The following is an 18,694-nucleotide window of genomic DNA, read 5'->3' on the forward strand; positions in this document are numbered from 1 at the left end:
TTATGAAATTACGAAGCTAACGTGATTTGAATGGATCAATTCGGAGCTAAAACGACAATTTTATAAGCGAAACAGTTCAAATGGCATTTCTGTAAATACTGAAAACGTATTTTTGACTTAAGCCGTGAAGTTTACGTTTTGCAAACGAAAATGCACATTCGGGGAACTACGCCTTGGACCGCGGGTTAGGACTTAGAAAAGTCCAGGGTCTCTTTTGCAAACCAGCCACACGAAGGGGTATCGGAAGATCTCGGCCGTTGGATTAGAAACGAATGGCTCCGATTAGAGATGGGAGGGAGAGAGAAGGATTCCGGCCAGGCACAGTAGCAGCCGCGGCGGCGCTCCATTGCCGGCGACGAGAAACATGTTGGCGAGCTCGGTTACTAGCCTATGGTCCACGGTTTTCCCAACCGAGGGCACCGGGGGTTAGAGGGGAAACAGGGGATCTCGTCCAGGCCTATGCGGAGGCCGGAGGACGTGGCTGGTGAGGTGGCGGCCATGGCCAGCGGCGAGAGCACACGGGCGCACGCGGCTAAGGCCCTAGAGGCCACGGTTCGTCAAATTAAAGGCACCGAGAGAGATAGGGGAACAAGGCGAAGCTCACCAAGGGAGAAATGGAGACGGGGGCGGCTCAGAGACGACTGTTCGCGCGGAGGTTCCGAGCTTGGCGATGGCGGATCCCGGCGACCTTCGGCTGCGGCTGTTGTGGCCTCTGCTGCGCTCGGCGAATGCAAAGAAGAGGCGGGGAGGCAGCAGGGGTGCGCACGGGGGGGGGGGGGTCGGCTTCGTTTTGTAGAGGTCGGGGCGCGGGCGACGCGGGACGTGGGCGCAGCGGTTGCGGCAGCGGTGGTTCCGCGGGGGTGCGGGAGGTGGAGGATGGCGCCGACAGGTGGGGCCGGGCTGGCAGCTGCTGAGCACGGGGGAGGCGTGACGGTTGCTGGCGCGTAGTTGGGCCGGCGGGTCTTGCTGGGCCGAGCGGCCGGGGCGCGCGGCTGGGCTGGCGGTTGGCGCGGTGCTGGGCCGCGCAGCGCGCGGCTGGGCTGCGGGCGCTGGGCCGAGCGGGGCGGGGAGGCGAGCTGGGCCGAGGGAGAACTGGGCTGCGGGTGAAGGAGTGAAGGCCTGTGGGCCAGGCCAAAGTTCAAGAAGGGAGAGGGAAAAATGATTCTTTTCTTTTCTTTTTCTACTATTTTCCAAATCCCTTTTTAAATTCAAATTTCAATTCTTTTTAAAATATTTAATAAATTCCTAACATTCACAAAATGATATGCAGCAGCATGTATGCATCAAAAAGGTTTCTAACCTTATTTTTAAATTTTAATTCCACAAAATTTATTATTTCCCTATCTTTTAATGCACACATATTTGCTTAAATAAATCATATTTACTAATTTTAAAAGAATGCAAATTTTAAGATGTTACACTACTGCTATTCCAGTATACCACAATCATGCCCAAAACAATGGCGCTCCTAATAATCAGCGAGATCATCAAAGGCTTCAATGGGGTCGGCACAGGGGCAAGTATTTCGACAGGAAAAAAGAAGACTAATGCAACTAATACTTTCCATGGACACCACTGGCTGATAAAAATATAGATTTGCAATTATTCAGGGACACCATGCGATACAGAAGAATTGCACAATTTATATAGTAGATAGCTGCATTACCAAATTATCTAGAAAAAAATATTATATTCTTTGGTCAGGCAAGCCCATCTAACAGAATAAACAAGCATACAAGATGACTATATACTGCAGGAACAAATATATTCTTTGTGCAGCTACACCAAATCGGTATCATAAAAATAAATGACTATCAAAGTATGAACTACATGAACAAACATCTTTTAGCAAGGCCAATAAAATATTCTAATGTATCTAGTAGCAAAAGGACTTAAGTTTAAAGAACATGCAGAATACATAAGTAAAAAGAACATATTTTTTACAGTAGAGTTTTTTAACAAAAAAATAATCGAGAAATTTTTGTTTCAGTAAAAAGCATATTTGTTTCATAATTTACTTCAGAGACCATTGCAGTTTACTTCAGAGATCATATGTCTGCTTCCAAAGGAAGCCCTTCAAGTATATGGAGATGCTCCTGGTGGTTAGGATCCACTGCTGCCGACTTGTTAGGGATCGGAGAAGCCTGCTGCACTATGAAGATCGCCTATTAGCACCAGCCATATATTTGCTCAGCTGAATCTGAATTAAAAAACTAGAGGGGAGGGGAAAAGAGACTACTGCTCTGGCGAACTCACCTCACCCACACAGGGCCGCACACCACTGCCAAGCACATCTTGCTCGCTCGACGCTCAGCGAGGGCTCACACCGCTTGCCCGTTGTGGATGCGAATCCGGCACCGCACGCTGGTGTAGTGGACGTAGTACTAGTAGTCGGCGGGGAAGAGGAAGTGGAGCCCTTGCGGCGCTCGATGACCTTGACCGGTTGGAGCTTCTGGTCGCCCGTGAGCACGACGGCGCCCCAGCTCCCCACGCGCGCGGACAGCCGTAGCTAGGACCACACCTTCCGGAGGCGGCGGTGGGTGTGGCCCTGTCAGGCTTGTTTGGCGGCCAGGCGATGGGCGGCCGGCCCGGGGCCTGCAGTGGCCGGCCTCGGAGAAGCGCCGACGGGCCGCGGCCGGCCACAGGGCGGCACCGGCGGCGGGGAACCCTAGCCGCGAGTCATGGATGGGAGGAGCCGATGATGTTTCATTTGTTTTTTCAGGGGAAAAATACAACCTACTTGCAGGAGGAATCGAACCGTGGTCGTGGCCTCCTAGGCGTGAGCGCGGGGTTTTGGGGGCGGGGGGGGGGGGGGGGGGCGACCGCGCGACAATGCACGTCCGTTAAAGGATGGCCATTGGATATGGTTGAGCACAGAGAGAGAAGGAGGGAGAGTTAATCGGGTACGCATGTTTTTATAGTGGTATATTTCTGGGTGTATATTTTGGTGTGGATTTAGCTGAGATCATGACTGTAGAGAGGTAATTGTTGGGTGGATGTAGAATAATTTTAATTGGTGCATTATATAGGGGTAGAGATAGAGACAGAGATGATAGAGATGTGATCCTCTCCTTCAACACAGGTTACACCCAACCTGGTCAACTCATGAGCGATCCTATTACAAGTTCTAGCCTTAAACACACAATTAAAACTTAAGAAATTTAGAGACGTTAAAGATTTCAGCTCATCCACTAAACCTCCTGTTAGAAATTAGCTCCCACACAGCGACGAGCTGTATGCTGATCTCCACCCGCAGAAGCGTCGACTGAATCTACTGAGACAAACATGCAAGATCACAGACGACACCAGAGGCACGATATTTGTTAACGAGGTTCAGCCAAAGCCTAATCCCCGGTGCACGATTATGGGTGCTCCTCCCCAATACCAGGAACACCGGTCGCTTCAGGGTCCCGACAACGTGCCGCTGCCCTCCTGCAAACATGTTGCTATGTCGTCATGGTTACAACAGCAGCTCTCCTATCATATTTATGAGGAGACCGGGTTACAGAGTCCAACACAAACTCTACTCTATACTGCTAAATACAACTCAGAGTCCTTCTTGCCGTATAGCATTTATTTCTGCCCAAAGAAATCAAATGGTGATTATCGTCAGTAACCGGCGCTCTCCCCTTTCCTTCCAGATCGCTTCAATCCCATCCCTTGCACTTTGTAAGCGCGCCAAAGCTGCTCTCTCCCGCTCCAGCTTTAGAGCCTGCCAGACTCTCTCTCGGCCAGTTTACACTTGAAGAAAAGATGCCCCCCATCCTCATTTAATCTTTCAGACAGGGCAAATACTGTCAATTCTCATCCCTTTCCTTGCTAAATTGCAAATTAGGGGATCCCTGATGTAATCCTGTACCAAAAACCTCTTTGCTGAGGTTCAATATATTTCCAGACAGGGAATCTCTCCCCTCCGTAGTTTTTTCTTAAAAAAAATAAATTGCACCTTAGGGGATGGCTGTTATGCATAAAGCGCCAGAGGAAATGTTTGATTTTGTTCGGGCCTTTGAGCTTCCAAATTCTGTCCCATGTAGGATATATGTTCAGCCGGCTTCCTCCTTGTGCGCTCGTCTGGTCTCTCCTGCGGATGATATCTTTTTTTTAAGAAAGGACCACAAAAGCTTTGCCGCGATTTCTATTAGACGAAGAAAGAAAAAAGGCAAGTACCAGTTCAGTTTTTTTATGGAAACTAAGCCAGAAAAACCATACAACTGAGGAGAGTGCCCTACTCATCCTATACAACTTTGGAACAACTATCACAACTCATGCCACCACTTGCAGCTTGGTTGAATTCTACCCAACTAAAATAACTTGGCCGAAGAAGGAAAAAACCCAACTAAGACACCTCAACTAGAGAAGACAACTCGGAGGACCGAGCACCATCGCCGCAGGGGAAGTGCCATGACAGACGGCAAGAGGTCCACAGCGGATGCTGGATCGCCTAGCAAAGCCTTCAAGAAGGAAACAACGCCAATTGCGTCGACAAGCTAGCCCGACAAGGGAAGGTTTTCACCTGCGAAATCCAACGTGGTAGGAGGAGAGGTAGTAACAGACGCCTCCAAGGAGGGCACGATGTCCGCAGACGACGTCGTCCAAGCTTTCACCCTCACCTCATGCCTCCTCCACACCCGCCGCCGTCGGAGTCGCACGGAGGTAGCCTGACCCTAGGAACCAGCCCGAGCAAGGGAAGGCAGGTGGCTGGGAGAAGAGGGTTGGAATCAGAAGAAGCCCACAGTCGCCGAACCCACCACCGTCCCAACCCCTGCCAAGCAGCCCCAACATCAAACACCGCCGCGCAGAGCCTCCAGCAGCCCCCATTACGAACTTCCACCATCAGCACGCCGGATCCAGCAGGGGAGCGCCGGCCCCGACCAAGAAGGCCAAGGCCGACCACCACCACCACATCCGTTCCTTGCCCCACTAGGCCCGAAGGGTGCCGCGGACCGGGCCGCCGCCCCCGACACCGGTGGAGGCCAGAGAGCACCACCACTGACCCGCGCCGGCACAAGACGCCTGGAGGGGGTAGATCTGGGCGGGGACCTCCGGCGCCGTTCCAGGTGCCCTGGGCCGGAGCTGCCGCAGACCCCATGGGCCCGACCAGAGCCAGCCCAGACGCGGCTTGAGAGGGCCGTCCACCACGGGCTCCGCCAGATCGAGCTGTAGAACCGTCGGATCCGGCAAAGGAGCATGCCCACATGGCCGCCAACCTCGTAGCCACCGCGCCGTGGTGTTTGTCGCCCAGTGTCCTCCCACGCGCGCCCTGCCGCCGCACCCACAGATCCGGCCCTAGGGCCACCAGATCCGGACGAGGGAGCCGCCCCCAGGTCGCCGCAGCCGCCGCCGGCGACCCTGTTGCGCTCCATGCGGCCGGACGCGAGCACGGCGCCCCCACAGCATCGAAGATACCATCCGCAGGATAGACTTGGTATGCACTGCGGTCTCTTCCTTCATCCACCGGCATAGCCAAAATAATATCAGCGTCTTCTTCTAAAAAAAATTCCTACTAACTTTTTCACTACAATTTTCTTCTTATTATCAAAACAACAATTTTCACTACTACCTTTTCAATGTCTTTTGTTTAAATTGTCCTTGATTAAAATAGCACATTTAATTAAGAACTAGATAAAAATTTTAGTTAAGTTTTCCCATGAATTCATTTGGAGGCATCAAATTGTGATTCATAATATGTTTGTACATTGACAGTACCGTGAAAAAGACCATTTTTAGTAGAACCCCATTTTTTGGGGGGAACGGTAGAACCCCATTTATCCTCCTAAGTGGGAGTGTCATCAAAGTTCTATTTATGCAATTTAGGTATTTTGCCATCTAATTTTGTAATTTTTAATAAAAACAATATTATAGTACGATAAAATATTACAAAAATTTTGTAATTTTTTTTAAAAAAATAAAAATCTGAAGAAGTGATACTCTGTTTTGCTCTGTTCTACTCTGTTTCGCTGTATGAACCGTGTTGTAGTCTTGCAGACCAGTGATTTTGGCCTGGGAATGGGAGGGAGCAGCTGAAACCTGCACATATAACGACAGCAAGGACAGAAATAGATGACGCAGCCAAAACAAAACAAAACAAAACATACATCTCGGCTTGGCACGTTAATCTGGCCCATATTGGTGTATGGTTGTATTTGGTCCCTTGGGCCATGCCAGGCCTTGAACTCCTCTAAACAGCCCATTCAATCATTTGCCCACAGATTGTGGACCGGTCAAGCGGAATTCCCATCAGCCTACGATCATTCAGAATCGAAGGGGAAGGGGTATGGCGACAAAGGACGGGAGGAGCTGGGTTCGCAAATCGCACCGGAGAAAAGGAACACGTACACACTAAAGTCACTGCGTCGCCGTTTTGAAGATGGGGGCAGAAGAACCACAGCCACACAGCATCCGGGTGAGGTCAGGTCAAGAACGTAGCGAAATGGCGTTGGCAATAATGCACACTGTCATAAGGTTATAGAGCTGCAGTAGGTAGCAGCTGCATCAGCTTGGAGCCTTGAACCTGCAGCGAAAAGGCCCATAGCCGGCTACCTGGCGGGGAGCATGGAGGTCGAGGGTCTCATCCAAGGTTTTCATTTTCAGAAATTAAAATTTATCGAGGGTCACAAACATGGTTTTCTTTTTCGGCCGAAATCTCCTGATATTTCCGATATGTTCTTTTTATCCGTAAGTGCCGATAAGAAAATATCTATCTTTTTTTTACAAATTTTGTTTAAATTTATTTAAATTTACTTAAATTTAAATTAAATTTTATTTGAATTTGGTCCGATATTTCGGATATATCCTGTTTATCCTCTTTATCTGTGACCCCCGATAAATTTTAATTTCCGAAAAATGAAAACCTTGGTCACAGATAAAGAGGATAAATAGGATATATCGGAAATATCGGACCAAATTCAAATAAAATTTAATTTGAATTTAAGTAAATTTAAACAAAATTTATAAAAAAAAATAGATATTTTCTTATCGGCACCTACGGATAAAAAGGATATATCGTAAATATCAAGAGATTTCGTCCGAAAAAGGAAACCATGGTCTCATCCACCGAGAGCGGCGGTGGCGATTCCGTTCACCAGAGGCCGCCGCAGCCCTACTACCTGGCCGATTACATCAACAACAACTATGGCATTAGTAGCACCACCACTGCTTCATCAGCTACCTGCACAACCACAGCCAGCAGCAGCAGCGCCTCAGCTCTAGCTGCTCGTGTCCTCCACTCGTTCATGCCCGCTCCCAACACCTCCACGTTGGTCGTGGAAGAAGACGAGGACGAGGAGGTCGGCGGCGAAACGGTCACGGAGCAAGACAAGTCCAAGACACGCGAGCACATGAGGGACCTCATCCATGGATCCGATCCCTTGGACAGGTGGCTCTGGGAGCTGCAGGTCAGCTGGGTTCTCCACCTTGCTCAGCTGGATGCGTCCACTGGGAGGGCCTTCGTCTCGCGGCGACTCCAGCACACTGCACGCAGCTGGGTCCTAGCTCCGCACGGCATCAGCAGATCCATCCTTAGCTTCACTGGATGGTGTCCTAGTCCTAGCCAGGAGGAGGAAGAAGAAGCTCTACAGCAGCTACAAACCTGCTGGCCACCTACGTCAGAGCTGGTAGGATTTTTTGCAGCAACCTTCTCGCATAGGCTCCCTTTTGTTGATGTCGTTGTTGCATTGGAAATCATTGATCCTAGTGCCAGCGACGACAACCATCGGATTATTGTTTCTGGCAGTAGGCGTGATAGGGGTGGAGTGGCATCAGCTCACAGATTCCAGGCACTAGCAGACGTCCGCGACGCTCTTGCCGTTGCCGGTGCCTTGGAACATGTCCAGCTCTGGGACTCGTGGCTCTGTTCCTCAATCCAGCTGCACGCTGAAGCTACAAAGTCAATCGGTGAGATGAGTAGCCTCCTGCTAGCAAAACTGGACTGGCTGGATGAGGCCATACGGGACATAAGAGACTATGTCAAGACTCAGTTCGTGTCCTTGACGGGTGATCGTCACCATGACTCTAGAGCATCAGGACTGGCGGAGGAGCTATCACCTGGCATTCACAAGGCCACTAAGTCTGCGCTAAGCTGCATCATTGTGTTGTCGACAAGCTACAAACGATCTGCAGTGGATCCTCCTCCTAGCATTCATGAAGCACCAGCATCAGTTCGTGTAAATGGTAAGGACGCCCCCGCAGCAACAGGCAATGAGAATACCAGTTCTTCTACCAGCTTGATCATGGTGATGATCCGTTCTCTAGAAGAAAAGCTCCGCAGAGTGTCAGAGTCATTTCCAGACCAGAGCCTCAGGTTCCTATTCTTGATCAACAACTTCTACTTTGTCTGGCATCAGCTTCGTACAAATCAGCGGCTTGTTGATGTCCCCATGTATGCCTTGGCTCACAAGATCGATGGTTACATAAACAGTTATATTCAAGTATCTTGGACACCAGTGTTGAAGCCCTTACATGATCGTACACCTTGTTGCTTAACGAGATACTCAGCACAACATAATTTCGAGACAAAGTTTGAGAAGACCTACATCAAGCAAAAGCTCTGGAAGGTTCCAGACCCAGAGCTGAGGGAAGAGCTGCGGGCAGCCATCATCAAGAAAGTCATTCCATCCTTCACAAAATTCTTGGAGGATAATGTTGTCGGTGCCTCAAGAGTCACTCCCAAGGAACTGGAAGAGATGTTGGACGAGATATTTGAAGGATAAACTAGTGCACCAAACCATACAAGTTATCAGAAGTTTATTTAGTTATTAGTTTTGCTTCCATATATATGTATTCATTGTTTTCATTGTAAAAACAGCCCAAAAATAATGTCGGATCGTGAGTTAGTACAAATACTTTTTTTTATTCAGAGTTAGTGCAAATACTAAAGTACCGATGCACGACCGGCCGGTAAAGATTTCTAACAGACCATCCATCGCCATTTTATTTGGTTTTATCAACCGTCTATTCGTTGGTATTTATATTTTGGTTTTATATCAACCGTCTATTCGTGTTTTGCTCTGCTCTGCTCTATCTCCTGTGTGAACCGTGTTGCAGTCCTACGGACCAGTGATTTTGACATGGGATCTGGGAATGGGAGGGAGCAACTGAAACCTGCACGAGGAGAGCAAGGAGGGTGTGTTTTCTTGGGATTTTTTTTTTGTGTGTAGACTGATGCTTCTTTTTTATGAAGCCTGAAGCTGGAGCTATTTTTCAGTATCTAAAAAAGGAAATAGATAACACAGCCAAAACAATGAACAAATACATGTTGGCTTGACATGTTAATCTGGCCCAAATTAGTGTATGTTGTACTTGGGCCCTTGGCCCAAGCCAGGCCCTGAGCTCCTCTAAACAACACATTCAAAACGTTTGCCCAAAGATTGTGGGCCGGTCAATATCACATTCCCATCAACGCCGTGCCCAAGCCCCAAGGGGCACTGTATCTCCGCCTCCTGGTCGGTGAGCATACTCACCCTATGAGCAACTCTGAAGAGCTAAGTTGGACCGACAGATCTCGAGATTGAAGAAGTCACCATATTAAAACTTGAAATAAATCCAGGAAAATGCGACCACTCGTGTGAAATCGGGGACATAAACCAGTGCTTGTTTGTTCCCAACATGAGCATTCTCTTCTCGGTGAAATCCTCAGCTTATTTCTTTATATGCTCTATATGTTTGTGGTCATGTGAGGGATAAGTTTTATTGCAAATTTTGCCTTGAAACAGAAGTCTCATCTCTTGCTGCTACTAGGTGCCAAGGTTGATTACTGATTACAACCTGTAATCTTGCTGTTCACAACTTGAAACTTGATCTACCACTCTGGCACGTTCTTGCTCTTGAGTACTTCTGAAACTAGTCTATTCGTCGCTACTCTCCTTCAACATTGCTGTTTGGGCAAACAGTGCAAATATACATGTCTAAATGTTCGGTTACTAATTTAAATTGTTTAGACTCAGCACGGGAATTCCCCAACCTATCTTATACTCTTATAAAGTAAAACCTCACTAGCTATTTATCTCAAGATGCAAGCTGTCCAACTAGGCAATGCACTATCACATACCATTAAAATCCACTAAGAAAAATCCGACTAGCTATTTATCTCAACATACAAACTGTCAAATGCACTATCACATATAACTGTAATGTCCATGTCACATACACTTAAAATTCACTAGCAAATGCAACTGTAATGTCCATGTCAGCAAGACACGTAAGCATTTTGTTGAACACACCATCATATCATGCAATCCCTAATCCGCAATTCCCGCAGCAACGCGCGGGGTATACTTCTAGTTTTTTTTTATCACAAAGGGAGTGTATACAAGGGTACAAATGTACGAGATGTACATGAAACAGAGTTTGCAAAAGCTCAAAAAGAAAGAGAGCAACAACTAAGGGAGATTCTCTGACAAACTTCTTGAGGGTCCTTCTATGCTGGCCTTGGCCTGGGTGCAAACCAGTCCAAGTTCTTTCTTGAAGGCAGATTTCCAGCTATGTAGATTACAAGGTTTGTTACTAATTTAATTTTAGCAGTGCTCGTTGATTCCTTGTACTTCCAGTGCATGTAAATCGCTACCTTTTTCTCGTTGTTAGATTGACCCCTCTGCTGTTTTTTTTTCTTTCTCGAATACGCAGGAGTGTGCATATCTTTGTATTAGAAGAGAGCAGTTTATGTTACAAGATTGTTGCAAAAATCATGTCGGATCTACATATTGGAAACAAGTAACATTCTGAAGGCGTCTGGGTACAGCAGCGTTGCTAGCCATGTGCAAGCGCTCGCAACCCCTCTGCTCCGGCCTCAATCCAGCGCTCGCCTTCCTCTTTGATGATTTGCATAGTGTCGCTGATGCTTGCCGTCGCGTTTCGGAAACAGCGTGCGTTCCGTTCTTTCTAGAGCTGCCATGACACCAGCGCGAATAGGGTGTCGAGTCCCCGCCGTCGTTCGCCGCTGTACGCAGACCGCAAGCGTCGCCACCATCCTAGTGTCGTCGGTGCTGCTGGTGGTAGATGGCAGCCCAGAGCCTGCAGCACGACAAACCACACCTCCCTGGAGTAAGAGCAGGTTGCGACGATGTGGTCGATGGACTCTTCCTCCTGGTCGCAGAGGTAGCAGTGTTCTCGTGCGTCAAGCTGATGCCTCCTCCTTCTATCCGCAGTCCAGTGTCTACGTCTGAGAGCCAGCCAGAGGAAGATTTTGACCTTGAGTGGTGCCCAGGTCCTCCAAATCAATTTGTGTCCGGAGAGAGGAGAGGAGGCAGCATGCAACATCTTGTAGGCTGACTTTGCCGTGTATGTCCCGGCTGCGTTCCAGCGCCAAACGGTTCTGTCAGGCTCGTTGTTCAGCTGGACGGTGTTCATTATGTGCCACAAGTGAAGGTGGTCGATGATGGCCTGGGTGGACAAGCCCCCTTCAATGCATCGCGCCCAAGTTCTGTTCAACAGACCCATCCTGACACGAACTCTTCCGGGTACGAGATGGTAGATGCATGGAGCGATGTCGATGACACACTCGCCGTGTATCCAACGATCCTCCCGGAACAGGGCTTGGTCTCCGTTGCCCACGACCATGAAAGTTGAGGCTTTGAAGAAAGCTTGTACCTGTGGACATGTCCTGATTGGCAGCTGGCTCCATGCTCGATCATGGTCTGTCTTCTGTAACCAGAGCCACCGTGTTTGAAGGGCAAACCCCGTGAGCCGTAGGTCATTGATCCCAAGGCCTCCCATCTCGGTTGGTCTGCAGCATGTTTCCCTCCCAGGCGACCATGCACTTCCCTTGCCCGGATTGGTCCGATCCAGCCCAGAAGAATTTGCGGCAGATGGCATCAATTTCCTTGCGAGCCCAGGACGGAAGGTTTTCCGCCATCATGGCGTAGATGGGAACGGAGCGAAGAACCGATTTGATCCATACCAGTCTTCCACTCCTAGCCATCAGTGATCCATGGCACGGCGGCATTTTCCGTGCCACCTGCTCGACCAGGGCCTGGTAGTTTGTCTTCGGTATTGGCCGTGTGCTTAGTGGTAGGCCGAGGTATTTGATGGGAAACGGCTGTACCTGGCAGCCCAAGATGTTCACAATGTCTTCCATGGCCTCCTCACCGCCATAGATGGGAGTGACAGAACACTTGGCAAGGTTTGTGTGCAGGCCGGAGGCGGTTCCAAATATGCTCAGGATGTGCTTGACTGCCATTGCTTCCTGGACCGTTGGCCTGATAAACATGATCACGTCATTGGCGTAAAAACTGCATTCGAATTTGATCCCCGATGGCCGCATCCTCTTGAGCGTGCCATCGTTCGAGGCTTTTTGGAATAGCCGATGCAGGATGTCCATTGCGATGATGAACAGCATAGGAGACAGTGAATCCCCTTGGCGCACCCCCCTCATATGCCTGATTGGGGACCCTTTCTGTCCGTTGAAGAGGATCCTTGATGATGCAGTGCTAAGCAAGGACTCGATCCACCTACACCATCTCTCTCCAAACCCCCACGCCTGAAGAACCTCCAGTAGGAATGGCCATGACAGAGTGTCGAAAGCCTTCGAGATATGGAGCTTCAGGAGCAGCATGGGTATCTTCTTCTTTCTGATCAGAACGGCGGCCCGCTGGACATATTTATAATTGTCATGTATCGATCTCGTCCTGACGAACGCGTTCTGGTTGCAGTCAACTATCTCCTTTAGCCTGGGTGCTAATCGTAGCGCTAGAATCTTGGAGATTAGTTTTGCGAAGCTGTGGATCATCGTTATCGGGCGGAAGTCGGCCGGGCAGTTGGCGCCCACCTTCTTTGGCAGTAGCACCACTAGCGCGCTGTTGAGCTTGCCCAAGAACCTGACGTTCCCATTGCTGAAGGTCGTTATGGCTTCCATCACTTCATTCTGGATCACCGGCCATGCGGTCTTGTAGAAAATTCCAGTGAACCCGTCGGGGCCCGGTGCACGGTCACTCGGCATTGCCTTGATAGCTGCCCAGGCTTCATCGTTGGTGATGGTTGCTGCTTGTTCGCTCAGCTGAATGGCCTGTATCCCCAGCGCTTGAAAATCGAGTTTGGTACCTCCAGCGTGCGCTGTGCCGAACACGCTGCAGAAGTGGTTGTAGATGGCCTGGTCCATGGCTGCGTGCTCAGCTATCGTGTGACCATCGATGACGAGCGCCGGGATATAGTTTCTCCTGTTTCTGCCCCTCGCGATCAGGTGGAAATATGCGGTATTGGCGTCGCCTTCGCTGAGTTGGCGTATGCGAGATCGTTGTCTGGCCATGGTCCGCTCGAGCGAGGACAGCCCGAGACAGCGCATTTTCATGCGTTTCCGCAAGCTGGCTTCATCTTCAGTTAGTTGGCGCTGCTCCTGTGCGCTGTCCAGGAGTAGGATCAGCTCTCGCGCAACCCTCTGCTGTGGAGGCTACAAATTCAATCTCTAGTATATACTGACACCTCATGAGGTCACAAAAATGATTAAAAATTCCAAGCAACAACATTTTATTCCAAACCCCAAACAGAACATGAAACATGCAAGAAAAACACAGAAGTAACAGGCAACTTGTCTTCTACAGTGCACTGGTTCACCCTTCGAATAGCTCCTGCAGCATCTCCGCCACCTCCTGAGGAGTGACTCCTAGGGTGATCCTAGTGTTATCCTCCAAGTACTTTGTAAAGCCTGAAACGAGTTTGTCAATGAGACAATGATAGCTTCACGCAGCCTTTTCCGCAGCATAGGTTGTCATTGTCTGAAACTTGGACTCGAACTTTGGCAGCGGTGAGTAGTTTCTCTTGAAGCAATCAAATGTGGGATTGCGAAGACATTTCAACACCGGTGCCCACGACACTTGGAGATAACTCTCTATATACCAGCCGATTTTGCGAGTGAGGTCATGCTGGACCTGCTGTCCTATGAAGCAGGTGTTGTTGATCAAGAATAGAAACCTGAGACGCAGATGCACTAAGCTCGGCGAGATGGAATTGATGCGCACAGTGCGCAGCAATTCCTGTCACGTTTGGTGGAGGTCAAGGTCAACCCTCGACAGCGCGTTGTGACTTGTGAGACCATCATTTCTTGTGCACGCACGGCTGTGCAGATTGATCTATTCCGGCCAGGGTGCGAGTGCATCCATCATCAAATCCGCGCACGGCACAGATAGGTTTCAAGCAGCCACGATGGCGGAGGTCTGGCAGAGAGCATGGAGGTCCAAGAAGGTGTCATCCACTGGGCTTGGCAGCGGTGGCGGCGGCTCTCTGTGGCCAATTGCTGGCACCACCACCACCACAGCTTCAGGTACCACCTTCTCGACCACCGCCACCTACACCACAATCTCATCCGATCCCGCCGGCAAACGACCTCTGGTCGTGGAGGAAATTGCCGGCGAGGGGCTTGACCTCGACGCCATGGAATTGAAGGAAGAGTTGGTGGAGACGCGCCGGCACCTGAGGGGCCTGGTGGAGGAATTCTGTGGCGGTGCCAGTGGCAACGTCTCTGCCCAGACAGGTGGCTCTCGAAGCTGAACGTCGGCTGGCTTCTCCATCTCGCCGAGCTTGGTGCATCTGCGCGGGGGAGCTTCGTCTCACGGCAGCGCCAGCGTCTTGTCCGGAGTTGGATCCTGGCTCTACAGCAAATCAACACGTCCATCTGGACATGCTTTAGTGGATTTTCTAGTCAGGAGGAAGGAAAAAAAATGAGATCCAACCTAGGAGGAACTAGGTGGTTTTTCATTAAGAAGAAAATAGGCACCCAAATTCAGTTCAGGACGGGATTTAAACCTGGGTGGTTGGATACATTACCACACTTCTCACCCAACCCGTTGAGCTAGGCTCACTTCCTTAGTCAGGAGGAAGCAACTGTTGCGCCACCCGCATCTCCTGAATTTGTATGGTTCATCGATTGGAAGATGCTAACCTTTGTTGGCGCCATCGTCGCTGCTTCTCTGAATGTTGATGATGATCCTAGCTGCCAAGAGCAAGAACATATTGTTTCCAGGGCAGCCGGGGAACTCCGGGCACTTCTAGACGTGCGTGATGCGCCTCAGCCTCAGAACAGATCCTGATGTCGTTCCGTTCCTCACCCTATGTACAATCCACGACCACTTAATGAAGCACGTGCTAAAGCATGCTTTCGAAAAAAAAATATGTACAGTCCACAAGGATAACTGACAATATGGGAGGCCTCTTGTCAGCAGAACTGGGGAAGCTGGATCAGGCCGTCTGTGACACAACGGATCACGTCAGGACTGCTGTCATGTCATTCTTGGATGATGATGACTCTTCATGTTCTCGGGGTACTTCTCAGACTCTGCAGCCATCGCCCGATATCCACAAGACCACTCGGTCCGTCGTAAACTGCATCAAAGTGCTGTCAGCTAAGGCATTGCTCCCTGCAAATTATGCTCATCCTGAAGATGGTCACTTCTCTGGAAGAAAAGCTTGCCAGAGTATCACAGTCATTCCCAGACCAGAGTCTCAGGTTTCTATTCTTGATCAACAACACCTGCTTCATAGGGCACCAGGTCCAGCATGACCTCACTCGCAAAATCGACTGGTATATAGAGAGTTATCTCCAAGTGTCGTGGGCACCAGTGTTGAAATGTCTTCGCAATCCCACATTTGATTGCTTCAAGAGAAACTACTCACCGCTGCCAAAGTTCGAGTCCAAGTTTCAGACAATAACAACCTATGCTGCGGAAAAGGCTGCGTGAAGCTATCATTGACAAAGTCGTTTCAGGCTTTACAAAGTACTTGGAGGATAACACTAGGATCACCCTAGGAGTCACACCTCAGGAGGTGGCGAGATGCTGCAGGAGCTATTCGAAGGGTGAACCAGTGCACTGCAAGTATAATAAGCAAACGAGTACTGCTAAAATTTAATTAGTAACCAAACATTTAGGCCTGTATATTTGCACTGTCTCGTCAATCAGCAGGGTTGAAGCAGAGTAGTTCCGAATAGACTAGTTTTAGAAGTACTAGACCAAGAACACGCCACAGTGATTGATCAAAGTCGGGAACGACGTTGATGGGAATGTGAGATTGACCTGCGAATAGAAAAGGAGAGGAAATCTAAGAAATCCCTTAGATTGAAAGAATTGGCGTGCACGGGGTCAAATTTCGAAAGATCTGTGAATTGGATGTCAAATATTGAGAGGCATTCGAATTGAGGGTTAAATATTGAAATTTCTCCTCCCATTCCTAGGCCAATGCAACACAGTTCATACAGGAGACAGAGTAGAACAGAGCAAAACGGAGAGTGACACCTTAGAGTATCATACAGGACTACAGGAGACACGCATAACTAAATAAACTTCTGATAACTAGTATGGTTTGATGCACTGATTTATCCTTCAAATAGCTCGTCCAACATCTCTTCCAGTTCCTTGGGAGTGACTCTTGAGGCACTGACAGCATTATCCTCCATGAATTTTGTGAAGGCTGGAATGACTTTCTTGATGATGGCTGCCCGCAGCTCTTCCCTCAGCTCTGGGTCTGGAACCTTCCAGAGCTTTTGCTTGATGTAGGTCTTCTCAAACTTTGTCTCGAAATTATGTTGTGCTGAGTATCTTGTTAAGCAACAAGGTGTACGATCATGTAAGGGCTTCAACACAGGTGTCCAAGATGCTTGAATATAACTGTTTATGTAACCATCGATCTTGTGAGCCAAGGCATACATGGGGACATCCACAAGCCGCTGATTTGTACGAAGCTGATGCCAGACAAAGTAGAAGTTGTTGATCAAGAATAGGAACCTGAGGCTCTGGTCTGGAAATGACTCTGACACTCTGGTGAGCTTTTCTTCTAGAGAACGGAATATCACCATGATCAAGCTGGTAGAAGAACTGGTATTCTCATTGCCTGCTGCTGCGGGGGCGTCCTTACCATGAACACGAACGGATGCTGGTGCTTCATGAATGGTAGGAGGAGGATCCACTGCAGATCGTTTGTAGCTAGTCCACAACACAATGATGCAGCTTAGCGCAGACTTAGTGGCCTTGTGAATGCCAGGTGATAGGTCCTCCGCCAGTCCTGATGCTCTAGAGTCATGGTGACGATCACCCGTCAAGGACATGAACTGAGTCTTGACATAGTCTCTTGTGTGCCGTATGGCCCCATCCAGCCTGTCCAGTTTTGCTAGCAAGAGGCTACTCATCTCGCCGCTTGTCTTTGTAGCTTCAGCGTGCAGCTGGATTGAGGAACAGAGCCACGAGTCCAAGAGCTGGACATGTTCCATGGCACCGGCGAGAGCGTCACGGGCGTCTGCTAGTGCCTGGAATTTGTGAGCTGATGCCACTCCACCCCTCTGCGTGCAGTGTGCTGGAGTCGCCGCGAGACGAAGGCCCTCCCAGCGGACGCATCCAGCTGAGCAAGGTGGAGAACCCAGCTGACCTGCAGCTCCCAGAGCCACCTGTCCAAGGGATCCGATCCATGGATGAGGTCCCTCATGTGCTCGCGTGTCTTGGCCTTGTCTTGCTCCGTGACCGTTTCGCCGCCGACCTCCTCGTCCGCGTCTTCTTCCACGACCAACGTGGAGGTGTTGGGAGCGGGCATAAACGAGTGGAGGACACGAGCAGCTGGAGCTGAGGCGCTGCCGCTGCTGGCTGTGGTTGTGCAGGTAGCTGATGAAGCAGTGGTGGTGCTACTGATGCCATAGTTGTTGTTGATGTAATCGGCCAAGTAGAGCTGCGGCGGCCTCTGGTGAACGGAATCGCCACCGCCGCTCTCGGTGGATGAGAACCTCGACCTCCATGCTCCCCACCAGGTAGCCGCCATGCCTGCGAGCTAGGTCGCCGGCTATGGGCCTTTTCGGTTCAGGTTCAAGGCTTCAAGCTGATGCAGCTGCTACCTTGGCTCTATAACCTTATGACAGTGTGCATTATTGCCAACGCCATTTCGCTTGACCTCACCTGGATGCTGTGTGGCTGTGGTTCTGCTTTTGCTCCAGTTTTCAAAAAGGCAACGCAGTGTTGACTTTAGTGCATGGACGTGTTCACACCGACAAAACCTGACTTGGCGGTAATTGTGCTACGTATTGGTCGTCTTTAGCTTTCTTTTGTCCGTCGTCCCCGCCGCGTACGTAAGTTGTGCACACGGTCATGCACGCGGTCGTCTTTAGCTTTTTTTTCCGGTGTCTTGAGGTTTTAGTTCATGATGTGCTAATTGCAGCTCTTTATATGGCACACATGCTCTTTATATGACACACACAAGCAGGCATACAAATCCCTCTTATTAGGTTCATCTGTAGTGTGGTAAAGATTGTTAGTCCTCGGCTGAGACCATCGGATGTTGTTGCTCAATTGTTGTTGACCGCAGATCGACACCGATGCTTCAAGTGTTTAGGGAAGATGAAAATGTGTTACTTCTCAAATGGACCTTGGTCCATCAGGAGGAAAACTAAAACAACAAATGGATAAAGAATTATCGAACATCACTATCCCAAAAATGAATTATAGAGAGATGCATCATGAACATTACCCTATATAGTTACTTTGAATTCTCTTGACTTATGAAGACATGTATTCAGGTTGTATAACCTTTGTCAGAATAGTTGCATTTTAAATCCATTCCTTTGCAATATCAGTCCAAAAAGAAAACATCTCAAAACATAGGTACATGCAATGGGACCGCCATACCAATGTTTTAGCACATGTTTTAGAACATCTCTTAGTGAGTCAAGATATATAAGCCCTTAATAATTATGTTACTATCTGCACAGAACTTTATAAAACCTGTAGCAGTTATG

At 49.2% G+C, this 18,694-nt stretch overlaps 2 protein-coding genes and 1 pseudogene across 2 annotated transcripts; 2 read left to right on the top strand and 1 right to left on the bottom strand.

Moving 5' to 3' along the window:
* The first annotated feature begins 7,040 nt into the window (after positions 1 to 7,040).
* LOC136524681 (uncharacterized) lies at positions 7,041 to 8,708 on the top strand. The gene has a single exon (XM_066517953.1). The coding sequence runs from the start codon at positions 7,041 to 7,043 to the stop codon at positions 8,706 to 8,708; it is 1,668 nt and encodes a 555-aa protein (XP_066374050.1).
* A 6,150-nt stretch (positions 8,709 to 14,858) lies between these two features.
* LOC136524682 (uncharacterized) lies at positions 14,859 to 15,782 on the top strand (annotated as a pseudogene).
* A 512-nt stretch (positions 15,783 to 16,294) lies between these two features.
* LOC136524683 (uncharacterized) lies at positions 16,295 to 17,724 on the bottom strand. The gene is made up of 2 exons (XM_066517955.1): positions 17,341 to 17,724; positions 16,295 to 17,254 (listed from the first exon to the last, which is right to left on the bottom strand). The coding sequence occupies exons 1-2, from the start codon at positions 17,722 to 17,724 to the stop codon at positions 16,295 to 16,297; spliced, it is 1,344 nt and encodes a 447-aa protein (XP_066374052.1).
* Positions 17,725 to 18,694: the final 970 nt, after the last annotated feature.

This window comes from Miscanthus floridulus, chromosome 18 (assembly GCF_019320115.1).
Source record: "Miscanthus floridulus cultivar M001 chromosome 18, ASM1932011v1, whole genome shotgun sequence".
Classification (NCBI taxonomy): Eukaryota; Viridiplantae; Streptophyta; class Magnoliopsida; order Poales; family Poaceae; genus Miscanthus; species Miscanthus floridulus.

What these genes read in the sequence shown, in the direction of transcription:
- LOC136524681 (XM_066517953.1), top strand. Translation starts at nt 7,041, where the DNA reads ATGGTCTCATCCACCGAGAGCGGCGGTGGCGATTCCGTTCACCAGAGG.
- LOC136524683 (XM_066517955.1), bottom strand. Translation starts at nt 17,724, where the DNA reads ATGGCGGCTACCTGGTGGGGAGCATGGAGGTCGAGGTTCTCATCCACC. An exon ending in GGTGGCTCTGGGAGCTGCAG is followed by an intron (nt 17,255 to 17,340) that starts GTCAGCTGGGTT and finishes CACTGCACGCAG; the next exon opens with AGGGGTGGAGTGGCATCAGC.